This window comes from Calonectris borealis, chromosome 2, assembly GCF_964195595.1.
Source record: "Calonectris borealis chromosome 2, bCalBor7.hap1.2, whole genome shotgun sequence".
Lineage (NCBI taxonomy): Eukaryota > Metazoa > Chordata > Aves > Procellariiformes > Procellariidae > Calonectris > Calonectris borealis.
In genome coordinates this window covers 151355120-151369512 of record NC_134313.1, presented here as the reverse complement: position 1 = coordinate 151369512, position 14393 = coordinate 151355120, and the positions used below count along the sequence as shown (strand labels likewise).

Here is a 14393-nt window from a genome sequence, read left to right as displayed (position 1 = left end):
TTCCAGGATTTATGGGACAGATCCACTCCTCATGAAATGCATCACTGCATCTCACAGGTGTAGTATATCCAATACTTCTGCAGGAAGTATAGGACTTACTATTCCTATACTACACCCAATAACACATGTATTCTCCTGTCAGAAATCCTAATAAACATATAGACCCTAACAGACTGATTCCAGGATGATACACAGAACTGAATGACGTAGCCAATCACATTACAAGTAGATATACTATAATTTCCATAAAGCCAGCAAGTACACAAGTACTTAACAAAAGAGCAAGGTGACAGCTCCTCATGTGTTCAGAGCTGACCTTGGCGAGGTACAGAGCACAGCCAATTTTCTCAAGTGCCACTCAACTTCAAAAAGGTTGAGAACCACTGATTTAGAAGATCATACATATTTATTTCAATCCTGCGTTCTACTTCTGCGCAGATTCATTTTGAATCACAGTTTCATGAGTATAGTTTAATCAAGTAGCACAATGGATCACAAGGCAAAAAGAATTCATGTTAGAAGTAACAACAGCAGATAATGAGAGTTGAAGGTAACCAATACCTTTGAGAATAAGAATTTAAGAGAGCACGAACACCTGAGAGCAACGCTGTGTCCTGATAACAGATGCGTACAGAAGAGGTTATGAGGGAAGAAGGAAAAATGAGGAATCCATAGTTCAACTCACTCCTACCCCATAGCCCTCTGGAGAACACAGAAATAGCGCTGTCATCCTGGGCCACGGAGCCCCAGCTGCTAAAGAGACAGCAGTGCCTGACCTCAGAAAGGAGCTGAAAGAATGAATATGCTTAAGTTTTTAACGTGCTGAAATACTACAACATTAAGATCTAAGTATGGAGATCCTCGTTCCCTTCCATCTTGGGCAGAGATATGCACTGCGTAGTTTTTTATTACAAGGAAACAAAAGTCCGAGGAAGAAGCTTTTACCAGCACTGTCTTTGCCTAATGTAGATCAGCACCAGCCTCTCTCCGTGCCCCCAGAACACACACTGCTTCAGACACATCCTACTGGGATGGTGCACTTTATCAGTGCTCCTACTATAGGACTACATCCTCAAGGAATAAGGGAGCCTTGGTTTAGCTGAAAAAAAGTATACAGTTTTTGATGTGGAAATGGAGTAAATTATATAAATCCACAGCTCTTTTTCCTCCATGTTGTGTAAAGATTCAAAATACATGAACTTCCCTAATCATAGAGAGAAAAGATTAGGGAAAAGGAAAGAAGACAATGACAAGGGGAAGAAAAAAGGATGTTGCATTTGCAATATCACCATGTTTTTTTGAAAAGTGGAAGCTGACTATCTGAAACACAAACAAACAAACAAGAAAAACCAGACAAGATAGGTGTAGAAATTAGAGAGCTCAAATTAAAGTTAAAAATAATTCAAATGTTATGATTTATAAGCACATGGTTATGATCATTAGAGTGCTTAACCTAACAGGGTTAGGCATTTACCTTAACCACGGTATACACGGTTCAGGTACCCTAATGACCTTAACCATGCCCTGTGGTGAAACAGTAAAATTCTGATTACAATTGAATTCAAATTACTGTATTCAAGAATAGCTAAAATATTTTTCTCAAGTGTCATTGGAAAGGCAAACATTAAAAGGTCAGATAATAAATATTTAATTTAAATTATTAATTTAAAATATTGTAACAACTTATTAAGAGATTTCTTGAAAATTCTCTAAAAGATCACTCAGGACTCAAAGAATAAATGCTAAGAGTTTGAGAAAAACAAATGTTGTCTGTACTGTTTTTACTGCAAAAATAAATTAAAATTTGACAATAAAATCATTACCAAAAGTTTCACAATACAAACTTTTTTAAACAGTTACTTTGAAGATGCATATGAATTTCACTGAACTGAAGATTTAGTTGCTTTAGTCGTCTGGGGTGCAATAGGAAAGCTCAGACATTGGTGGAGTGTTGTGAAAACAATCATCAGCAAAAATTGGACCAAAACACTGTGGGGTTTTTTTTATTTTTAGGACTGTAAGCTCTTTGGGGCAAGAACCACCTCTTTGTTGGCATCACATCAAGCTTAATAGCTCTGGTCCCCGACCAAGCCTCCTAGCCATGGCAAGAAAGATAATGGATTATTCACTCCCTTAGTGCATAAGAAATGGTCCAGCCAGCTTTTCCTCCTGACGAGAAGGTTCAGCAGAATGGAGAAAGCAACTATCAGTGTTCAAAGCACTGACAGAAGCCACCAAGACTGCCTCCCAAACCCCTAACCTAAGCAACCTCCCATGGAGGGGAGATAGAGGGGAAGAGCAGTGGTGCAGCTTCACACCACTATTTACTCTAGATTGTGCTTAACTTACACTAGTGAGATTGACACTTCATAAAAATGGTAAAGTATGTTTGGTTTTACTGCTTCTACCACAGCTGAACAAAAACTGGCTTATATTAAATTATATTTTTATTCATATCTATGCTGTTTACTTCCCCCCTTCTGACTGAGGATTTTACACAATTTCTCTCAGAAAAAATTCAAATTTTTCCTCCTCACAAAGGCCATTGGACTCCTTACGGACTTCATTTTCCAAATGTATTTGCAACTGCATGTTTAATTTCTGTACAAAATTACTGTGATTGTGTGTGAGGTGCTTAGCTAGCCATTTATGCCTGTGCATATCTCATTTTCATACATAATTGCATGTAAATTATGCATAAGAATTATGCATCTAATTACACACACATTTTTAAAAATCAACTCTATCTGTGTTAAATCGCATGACTTCTTTTTCACACAAGGCATTTTTGACCCAGCTCTATTACATAGTTTCTGACTGAGAAAGAATATTGTAACCAGAAGTTCGAAAAACCTCAAGAAATATATTCCTTTTTATCCCTTAAATGTATTAGTATTCTTCATTTGCCTTGTTATGCCATCAGAATAATCACATCCAATAAATGTCTTCTGCATTTACCAAAAATTTCATTTTGCCATTTAATTATTTTCAAAAGCAATTGACTGTTGTATATAGTCACTCCTATTTTATTTAAAGACTAATATTACTTACGTTTTCTTCACTATACAAGGGAAATTAATGTCAGTATTTTTATTCTGAGTACAGGAATCTAGCACAAGAGACTCTGATCTACAATTTGGGGACCCTTTGTGCTACAATAAAAATATTGATGATATCAACAAACGATATTCATTTTTCATTTCAGGAACTGAACCCTCTATTCCTATTTTTTAATGACAAGTACCTTGTTAAAACATCAAACCCCCAAACCTCAATAAACCTCACGATCTGGAAGCAATAAAACCTTAAACTGTCTGGGGTAGCAGAGACTGTAATACCTGACTCTCATTTAGAGATACACAGAGATTTTCTAATGTCTGTCATTAGAACTCATCTGACAGAGTTACAAAGCTCTGGGTTCTAAAACTGTAGTATACCTAATTTTAAATATTGGTAGACTGGTAACTATCTATCCATGATATCTGATCCTTTCAATTATAATATTATTTGCAACCTTTATAAAGGATTTCTGACACATTTCTGACTTTTTTTTTCTAGGAGAAAGGCTTGAAATTCAGCAATAGAAAGCCTTTTTGCCCCTTAAAGATCCCATGTAGCTTCAGCCAGGATAAGCTCATGAAAGAGACACTATCCCCCTCTCTTTTTTCTCCTGATCCAAGAAGCAGTGCATGCAAAAATCAGTAACTCAGCACAAATGTTGAATCTGGAATCCACATTGTTACAAAAACAAAATAACAGGGAACATTCAGGAGTTGCCAGAGCAGCCTTCTCAGAGGTGTAAGGGAAGGAAAGAAAGAGCCAAAGCAGGGTTCCAACAACAACTCATCTGAACACAGGGACTGAGGAGACAGTGGCTCCGCTTCATCTTTGGAAGCACCAGCTGAGGAAGGACAAAAAAAGCTGTGCCAAGTCAGTCTCTCTACAAACAGTACTCTGACTGTGAAACTTGACCCCATCTTTCACTTCTGGATATATCTTTTCTGGACAACTGTGAACTTACCTCACATGACAGCGATCTGTTTTGATAAAGGTTCAAGCTTTTATGATGATTCAGAGTGGAGAAGCTTATGCTTTTATTTTTCTCTCTTAAAATTAAATCTCTAAGAAAGTATACATACACTACTACGTTAAGATAAAATTACTGAGGTTGCAAGTTAAAAGGTTTAAAGTTAATTGTGAAAGCTTATTTTTACCCCCTTGTGTGTATGACAGTCCAACTAGACAACATGCCACAGTCAGTGCGCAGGTTAAATTCACAGCAGAACAGAATTAAGTTTGCATGATCAGCCATAAACCTGCAATTCCCTTATATACACTTGAAATAAATTACTTCACACTATACTGAAGTAATTTAGAAGCGTTCTGTTTTCTGTCTGAAATTATTTTGGATACACTTAAGTACTCATGCACTTAGGATGCTGTGACATGAGATTTGTGTTAGATGGAGATGAATGCTCTATAATGGTCTCTTTCTTCAACATAACCCCTGATAGGCAACAAGAGTTTAAAAGAACCAACAAACAAACAGGGAAATACACAGCAAATTTTTTTGTGAGCTGTACTGGAAACAAAATGCAGTTACAGCGTCTGAGTCTATAGAGGAACTTTTCCATAGCCACATCTTCACAAATCTAAGAGACAAAACCAACAGCTGGTCCATGGGTTGCGTATCAGTCATCTGATGTGATGTTAAAGTCATAGTGCGAACCCATTTCTGAACAACATCCCAGCATTAGGCCTTGATTCAGCTCTTCTGCCAAGGGAGAAATTTACCATAAAACATTTTGCAGTTTTCAATGGAAGTTAATATGTAACTTGTAAGGAAAAGCTTGTGAGGTCTTGGGTAATGACCATGTTGTCTTTTTTCTTTAGAAAGCACCCTTCACACTATGAATACACAGTAAAAGAAAGTCAAAACAGGAATCTGTTCATGGCATGAGTTAACTGTATTTGTATAGCGCTCAGCAGAATGGGCGCTAATGTAAAAAATAACAACACAAACCACAAAACCCAACAAAATCCCTTTACCTTGCAGCACAGTAGCTCAAAAATATAATTCTGTCACTAGGGGTCAGTATTAAAACATATTACTTTTGCACAATACAGCTAGTGGCATTCTGTTATTGATTCCCTCCTTCAGAAACACACAAACTTATGTTATAAAGAAGAACTATTAAACCATTAAAAATATATATATACACAATGGATTATTACCTATTTCTGTTTTTAAATGTAGCTCTCATGTACTAGAAATTTTGTTCCTGTTTTCATAAAATAACACATATAGTCATGCAAATTTATTATCTTACATAATACTGACACTTCAATATTGATCCATTTATGTGAATTAGGTTCCATCTACAGTCTTGAAAGAGAAAAGCTATGATTAAGTTTCCCATTTTCTAATGGGGAAGATTACTAGCTAGTGATATTACTACCTATTGGCAATAATCATTACTTCCTAATGATAATAACAAAATTTGAAATGTTAAGGAAACTGGACATTCTTTAAATTTATTCCTTGACAGCCATATCCATCTTAAAAACAATAAAAATCTGTTGTGGATACTGAAAATCTCCATTTAAGAAGGTGAGAGACTCTCACTACAGGTGAGCATTATCCACACAGAATAGACTGAGGATGTATTTGGGTCATTAGATCAGTATATAATTTCAATTTGGAATAGATGCAACACCCACTGAAGTCAAGGGAACAACTCACTTTCTCCTCACTGGGCACTGCCCATAACCAATGAGTTCCCAAACTACCTTCCTATCCCCAACCTACTTACAAATCTTGAAAATCTTGATACAAAGGAGAAAGCACACATTCAGATGCTGTGATTACGCCTGTAACTACCTACATGGACATAATTTTGCTAATGTAGATAGGTGAAGAATTGGAGAATTAGAAAACTAAATAACATCAAGCTTGCTGACACTGCAATTTTTGGGATGACATTTTACTATCTTGAATCCAGATATAATACTTAGAAATATATAACATGGCACTAATTATAAACCCCAGGAGAAATATTCTGCCAGATCATAAGTCTGTCGTGTACCACAATTTCCTGCAGCCCTTAGTACAGCTGAACAAAAAACATCCCTTTCTTTCTTCCCCCAGACCAAACTCTGACTGAATGCTATAAATTTTGCACTTAAAATAAACAATTTAAGACAAATATTATTGAGACTGTTAATTAGTTTTCATGTCCAGTACAAAGCTCTAAATTTCAGAGCATATGTTTTTCTTTAGTGGTAACTCCATTAGGTGCCCAGAATTCAGACATTGCCAGATATATGAAGACAGCTATTAGAAATGGCATTTTTGCTATGACAATACTGAAGAAAAGAGCTGGTCAAATTAACGTCTGACTTACTGGTACACTTGAGATCTTATTTCTAAGTGTTACTTCTAACTAATATCATATTTATATTTAACATGATTAGCTTATCCTAAATACATGAAAAGCGAAAATAATTGGTTATAGTTTAAATGGGAAAAAATAGGCAAAGGTTGAAGTAAAACGTTTGTTCTGTAGTTTGTTGTATAGCACAGACTAATTTATTTTTCTGTCCAATAGATGGCACTGCTGCTTCTTTTTGTGTAATTTTTCAATTTGTGCATAATATACGTTATTGAAGTGACTGTGCCTACATTTCCCAATGCTTGGACACATCAAAACCAGACAGATTTCACAGATTCTTTAAAATGGCATTCTGCTGTCCACATAACTGTATACAATTTTCAATAAAGCAAGTTAGTGTTCTGGATTAAAAAATGTGAAGTGGATGCAAATACCCAGCTGAACATAATTCTCTTCTTCCCAGAAGTCTTCCAGAGAAGACTCACAGAAACAAATTCAGACACATATATCAAGGATGGCCTCAGAGCTACACACATAGTAATATCCCAAAGTAATTTCTTTATCATATGTTAGAGTAAATACATGGGCTTTTAAACTGCAGTATACTTTGCAATTTTATTTTTATTTAGCCTAATTATTAACAAGTTTACAAAGAATTTATCATCCATATGCAGCAGCATTAAAATTCTGTCATTACTTTATGATAAAATTCTGATAAAAGCATCATCTGGGAGCGTCAATCTGTAAACTAATGAGGCATTTGACCATCGTACTTTTTTCTGTATGCAACTGAAGCATGACACAACACCAGCTCTGCAGCAAAAGCTTAAATGCTGAAATATTTTAAAAGTTATTTATAGTAATTTTTATGTGTTCTGGTAGAGATCATATCGAAAATGGTTGTTTTGCAGTAAACCTGAAAACTCAAACTGTTGGTATGGGATTCGTGTTCTCTTCTGCTCTAGATCTTTGGTTAAAATACTACGGGGGACAGAGTCATTCATGAATTTATTTATTTTTGCCAAATCGTGGTTGCTTGGGGACTTGTGTGAAATGACAAGCTGGTCTCTGTCCCGTTCATCGTGAACAGGTGTTCTAATTACAAAACCTCCACCATATTTGACACCTTTATTAGCTGTCTCAGTTGAGAAACAAAGGATTGATTGGATAGGGGTATAGAACTAGCCTTTCATTGCTGTGGGGAAGCACCTAAAGGTCAAGGTTAATATAAATTAGTGGGGGGTAAGTATTGCCCATTGCCTATGCTGTTCTGTGTTATTAATCAATGGAAGACTTTATCCTTATAAGCTAGCTGTTGTGGGACCCTTAATTACACAATTTGTTTTAACTTGTATTTTTTTCCATATTATATGAAAAGCAGACAACATTTCTTGACCAAATATTCCTAACAAGAACAACAAATCTCCAGCAAAAATAGCAGTGTCTTGTACTCTGTTTACATTCTGTAATATACACTGTACAAAATGAAAGGGCAAGGTACACATCCTTCAATCAATATAATACATGCAAAAATGCTCATGAAATGGAATATGGCAGAACACAGGTATATGAGTTCAACAAGATTGAATTTTTGGCTGGCCGGTAAAAAGTGAAAACATTTATAGTAAATAGTCTTCCCCTTTACTGTAGCCATTTTGTTCTTGCCACATAAGGTCTACCTGCTATTACTAGCTTTATGATTTAATATTCTTGGAGGGTTTATAACAAGAATCTAATATATAATCAATAAAAGGGCACTAGTCTCATTAGTCTCATTTGGGACCAGAATATTGTCAACATAATTACACAGCAAAGTCACATAATTATAAAAGTATATCAGCATCTTCATTATATATACACTTATTTTCAGTGGTTTAACAAGACACACCCACAAACTATCCCAGAATGAAATATGATTATGGTAACTCAATCTGGAATGCTTTTTCTCCAAACTGTTTTTTTTTCCTATTATGTGAATGTAAAATAAATATGGGCTAGATACTCAGTCAGTGAGCTGGAACTATACCAATTTGTATCAGCTGAGGGTTCAACTCTATATATTAATTTATAGATCATAGTCACACTTGGACCCTTCTATGACTTATTAATGGTTTTGATTTAGAAATGAAGCTTTGAAGTAATTATATAGTCACATGGCATTCATCCAATATACATATTTAATGTAAATTATTGCTTCCTGATTTTCACAGAAGACCTGTGATTAGATTATCTGGTGCTTCCATATTGTACTTGGAGCTGGATTGCAAAGACAGAGAAATATATGTAAGCCACCTTTACAATTTCCTGACTCTGCCCAGCAAGAAACAAATACGGACTCCATTATAATGCAGAGGAACAGAGACAGCTATTTCCCTGCCTGAGTTCTCAGAGAATTGTTCTAGCAGTTGAGCTAAACAATGTCCTGACTATCTCCTTGGCAAAAAAACCTGAATGAGTTGGCATAAGCTGTTATACCAACTCAAAACTCTCCAGAGATTCCCTTTTCACAATGTGAAACCTCAAAGGGCTGCGCTACGAAAAACAGCTGTAGCGGAGCTGAAAGTTTGACCCCTAGACTCCAGTACTGTGCTCTTTTTATGTGTGTATGACTCCCACTGACACCAACTGAAGAGTCACGCACATGAGGAGAGCAGAATATCAGACAAAAAAATCTACTATGTGAATCTGAGAACAGAATATTATTCTCTTGTGTCAAATTATGGCTCCATCTGGTAACATTAAGCGAATACTGGTGACTATTAGAGCTGAATCAATAAATTGAAGCAAATAATTTATTTGGTGAGTTATTTTACTTTTTCACTTCAAAGAATGCCTGTGAATGGATTACAACTTCCTTGAGTATATTCCAGGAAACTTTTAAGGAATTTTATTTTACGGTTTGTTAGTTACATGTGATTGCTCATATACGCCAGACTGCTCTGTTTCTTTTCCCTGAACAGAACTTTTAATAGAGTTGGGATAACAGAACTCTGCAACTGACAGTAGAATTTAGTTGATATAATTATTTTGGAACTTATAGTCAGCTAACCAGTTATTCTGGATACTGAAGTTACACTTCTTTTCTTTTAGAGAATGCACTATGAGCATTCTCTATTACTTGGGGAAAAAAAAGACAGACAATGACAATACTTAGAATATCTGAGTGCTATCTCCCTCAAAGACTGGGTTTAATCAGTCAAAAAAGTTGCATGAACCATCAAATTTTAAAGGATACCTTACCGATTTTGAATTTTCAAAAAATACCCCACATTGAATGTCTTCGATTATGAGGCATATTTTCTTCATATGTTCTCTTCAAAACATGATTTATATCTCTGCTTTCATTACATCTGCTTCATACCTTTCCTTGATAAAGGAAACGTTAGTAGAGATAGTGTAACTCGTGTAACACTGATGAGAGCCAACCTATTCCAGATGACTCCTAAGCACCAAAAAGTGCTTTACAGTCAAATTCAAACAGACCTGCCTTGTAGGGTAAGGACAAGATGAGGCATTCTTTAAAAATAAAAATATTATCACTTGTGTTCAGATTAGTGTTTTAAATAATAATTTAATTATTGCAGACTCACCTTGCATTAGTAGGACTGGCTGCTGTCAAATTAGCTAATGCTGTCACTGCAGCTTCTTTTACCTCTTCATTGTCACTGCTTAGCAACTGTACTAGCTGAGGAATCCCTTTGAAAGAAATAATTGTATACATGAATCTTTAAATAAACCATGGCAATCTGAAAAATTATAATATATTCCTTATAAAAGGAAAAGCACAGATCCTCAGTTCATCCCTTCCCACCTTACTTACCCTGGAGTCCAAATGCACGTTTGCTAGCTAAATTCTCACACATGGCAGAAATTGCTTGGGAAGCAGCAACTTTAACTCCATCATTATCAATTTCCAAGAGGTTTATGAGACACTTCTCAACCTCTTCCTCATTTAAGATTTTTCTATTTTCAGCTTTAAATGAAAAAGAACAATAGCATTAATCTGCATTCATTTTCCAAATCAGTGAAAGGACACAAATTTGATTTCATATAGTTGTTTCCAACATAACACTTGCTTTTGATACCATGGAAATGGAAATATTTTCGTAACAGAGTCCCCAGCAATAAAGAAATGTGCACAAAGGACCTAATCCAAAACCCATTAGACTTCAGTGAACTCTGAATCAAGCCCAAAAGATGACTGTTAAATACAGCTTTAAATGTACACAGCCCAACAGAATGCAAAGTTTGTTCTCTATATGACTTAAAACCGCAGAATGCATACAGGCTTGATGAAAACAGCTTTTCCAATTCAACGGATCATACTTACTCAGGATCATGCCCTCTTCGGTTTATGCCTACGAAGTCCAAATGCGTAAAATTGCAGAACATACTAGTAAATGTAGAACTGAACTTGGTGGAGTACCAGTTAACATACTACAATAGCCAAAAAAAGGCAAGAAGTGTTAAAAATTGAATTTTAAATGCTGCACAGCTTGCAGTTCTTAATTAGTTCACACTTTGCAGAGAATTTCAATTTAATATTTTAGCCTGGTGACACAGGGTTTGCTGCTGACCTACAATACACGATCTGCAGCTAAGGAAGGACATAGATGTTCCCTTCCTCTACACAAGTAACATAGAGCGTCTACAAAGTATCTACAGACCTCTGACAATTATACTAATAAATTCACTCATCCCAAAATGGATTAAATCAGGAGTGCAGGGGTTTGTTAGGAAGAGCCCTGAGTGAGACTTTCTCAGCCAGAAAGGCACTGGACAGCATAGAACTCTATAGTTACAAGGGTCAATAAACATTTAACCATATGCATAATTTAAAGCGGATTAATTACATGCTTGAAGTTATATCTACATGGTAAAATTTTTGAATGTATCAAAGAAATTCAGGAACTGAGAAGTCAGTAGGATTTTGACCCATTTGGAAATTTTACCAGTGCTTACTAACGCTTTGAGGGATCATTCCCTTATTTGGATTGTAGTCTTACGAATAAAAAATTTAAAAAGGAAAGAAAAATATCAGAAGATTCTTTTAAATAAAACTGAATCTGTAGTGAATAAAAGTAAACAAATAGAAGTCCACAAAGCTAATGAAAATAAAGTTTGTTTAAAAATCTAGTTATGGCAGAAATTATTCAATGCACATACATGAGACGGCTAGCTGTTTTCTCCTAACTCAATTTTAAATATTTTTAGAATCATCAGAGATACACAACTGAAATCACAAAGCAGAAGATGCAACAAATAAAACAGGGAGGATTTTAAGTGCCAGCAGAACATTGGCCACAACCTTGATGCGTATCAGCCAGCTCTCAAGAGAGGGCCTTAATTGGGATTACAGACCGTTTTGACAAGTAATCAAGTATGCCGCTGGCCTGTTGCTTGCCAAAGTAGTCCATAATCCCTAATAATGATCTCTAGAGGTTCTTCATGCCTCAGCAATTTGGTTCTTGTACAGCCAGTCACTTATTACTACACGGGTTTTCTTTAAAATTATTCTTGCTTTTCAGAGCAGTTATGATGATGGGTAAGCGTTTAATTTTAAAGATAATTTACGCCTATGTGAAATATGAGTGAAAATAGTAATTTAAAATATTTTAAACAGAATAAAGACTTTTCCAATAATGTGGAAAACAGATTTTGGATTTGAATTTATGGTAAACAGTATGCACCTATATTTAGCTAGCTAGACAGACAGATGAAAATTATTAATATTTTAAGATCCAGGTGCCCATTCTATTTAAGGGATGATCATTTTCTGCTGATCCTCTCTCTGTTTGTATGAGTTGTTTCCTTTGGCTTTTACTATAGAAAAAAAAAGAATGTACAATTCAAAAGCATCCTTTGTACTTAAACACTTCTCATGTCAGTGCCAACACCATATTTACAGTGATTAATTTATTGACCCCTAAGTAATTTGAATACATTGATTTAACACAAAGTAAAACACTGAGGCGTACCCAACTAAAAGAGTCTGGAGTACTAACACTTCTGTCCAGTTTTTCATGCATTGATCTCATCATGAGCCAATCTTTGTTTTTCAATATATTTTCCTGTTTCCCCTTCTTACCCCAAAATCATGGTCAGAGTTCTATTGGTTACCTATTCAGCTCACTGTCATCACCTTATGGAATTATTTATACCAATTTCAAATGAAAAAAAGTTAATGTTAAATAATATCATGACCTCTCACTGATCTTGAGTTGAGATAACCCAGATAAATAAAAACCCGTATTATGAAAAAGCGTATGTTAATCAGGCTACAGAGCCTGTTTAGTATGCTCCCTTTTGAAAAGATTTGCATTTAGATACATGTAAAGAACGGGGAGAACTTCAAACCAGAAGTTTGGCAGAGTGAGGCCAAACTCGAGTGAGCATGATCATCACTTTCTCCATACACACTCCATAGCATTTTGTTGCTGCTGGTGTGTCTGGCATTGTCAGGAGGAAATCAGGCCCTTCTTAATCAACAGTCCAGATAATCCACTCACAGATATTCAATAATTTATAGCATTAAATTATATTTTGCATTCTGAAATGACTGCATTATTTGCTGGGCAAGAAGGGAATCACAGTAAAATTCACCACTGTAATTCTGAGCATACAAAATAAAACCATTGATAAATTAATATATTAAATTAAATATATTAAATTAATATATTAAATTCAAAATTATGTTACAGAACACAACAAATTTTCAGGGGCAAAAGGATAATGATTATGTATAGAAATATGATCAATTTTAATTTACTTAAACAGAGCAGCATCCTAAAGATGCTATTTAAAATTGAATATAGTATTTGTACCATGTAATTTATCCTGAAATTGAGAATAGCTCTTAAGGGATACATCTGTCTTATAACAACAACAAGTTACAGGAGTCCCCTTCCAAAGGGCTGAAAGGGGCATAAACCAAAACTGTTTGCTATGATCACATCTATCAGGAAAAAAAAAACCCTAAATTCCATCTGTCAACAATAATAATTTCAAAACCAGACACTGCTGTATACTCAGCTTCGAGGATTAAAAAAACCTGATAAATACATTTTCTGTCATAGCAGAATTAAGTTTTTCATTTCAATGAAAAGTGGTATTTTCAAGTATGCAGGAAATGTTTGTAAAATGCAACCACGATCATCAAACCTGAAGAATGTGGGCTACTGTATGGCTATTGAAAATCTAATGAAAAAGTCATAAAAGAATTTAGAGCTGTGTTGTATTATATTGGATTTACATCAAGGCAAGTATTAGTATAGTATACATTAGTGTTGCAGTTTGGATAGGCTGTTTAGTATATTTACAACCAGGATCCAAACAAACAGGAACTGCAAAAATTTCTGTTTTCTTTTCGCACTTGGACTACTTCTTATAATGTCCCCAACGTCACTTTTCTTTCCACTGGAAGGCTGACTTTAGACCAGTAGCTCTATGTATCTGAAATAAATTCAATACTTCTGGGGGCCATGTTGAGCAGCAAGTTTACTGGACTGTGTTTTCCACTGCACCAGTACAACATGTTGCCCTTTGTCTAACTGGTTGTCACCAAAATTCTACAGCTTGGAAGCAAATATTTTAAATCTTCTTTTGATCTATTTTCCCAGCTTGCTGCATCCATACCAATTGTCATAGGCTGAAGAAGAGAGCAAACCTTTATAATGAAACCACATTGACTCCATTTGTAAAGAAGTATGACAAGAAGATGCATCTTCACTGACGGTAACATCCCATGATATAAGATCATAGGCAGTACTGTAATATATTATGTGTAGCTCTTGCCACTGTGTTTTAAAAATGTTGTGTTCAGACATGCTTCTACTAACAGCTGCTAAAATATTAGGCCACAAAAACTGAAAAAAGTGAGAAAGAGGAAAAGAAGGCTATGCTTATTTGAAAATAAATATGAAAAAGGAGTAAGACGCAGTAGAAAGTAGTAGGAGCAAATATAAATCTGCTTAGCATACTACTTACAACCCTGTCACAGGA

The 14393-nt window shown here is 35.3% G+C and overlaps 1 protein-coding gene across 1 annotated transcript in view; it reads right to left on the bottom strand.

Moving 5' to 3' along the window:
* Window positions 1-14393, bottom strand: part of ARMC3 (armadillo repeat containing 3) — a 51431-nt gene that overhangs the window by 20610 nt on the left and 16428 nt on the right. Inside the window, exons 8-9 of the mRNA XM_075140799.1 lie at window positions 10213-10365; window positions 9983-10088 (exon numbers count right to left, since the gene is read on the bottom strand). Coding sequence (XP_074996900.1) covers window positions 9983-10088; window positions 10213-10365 — 259 coding nt within the window. The remainder of the gene's footprint in view (window positions 1-9982; window positions 10089-10212; window positions 10366-14393) is intronic.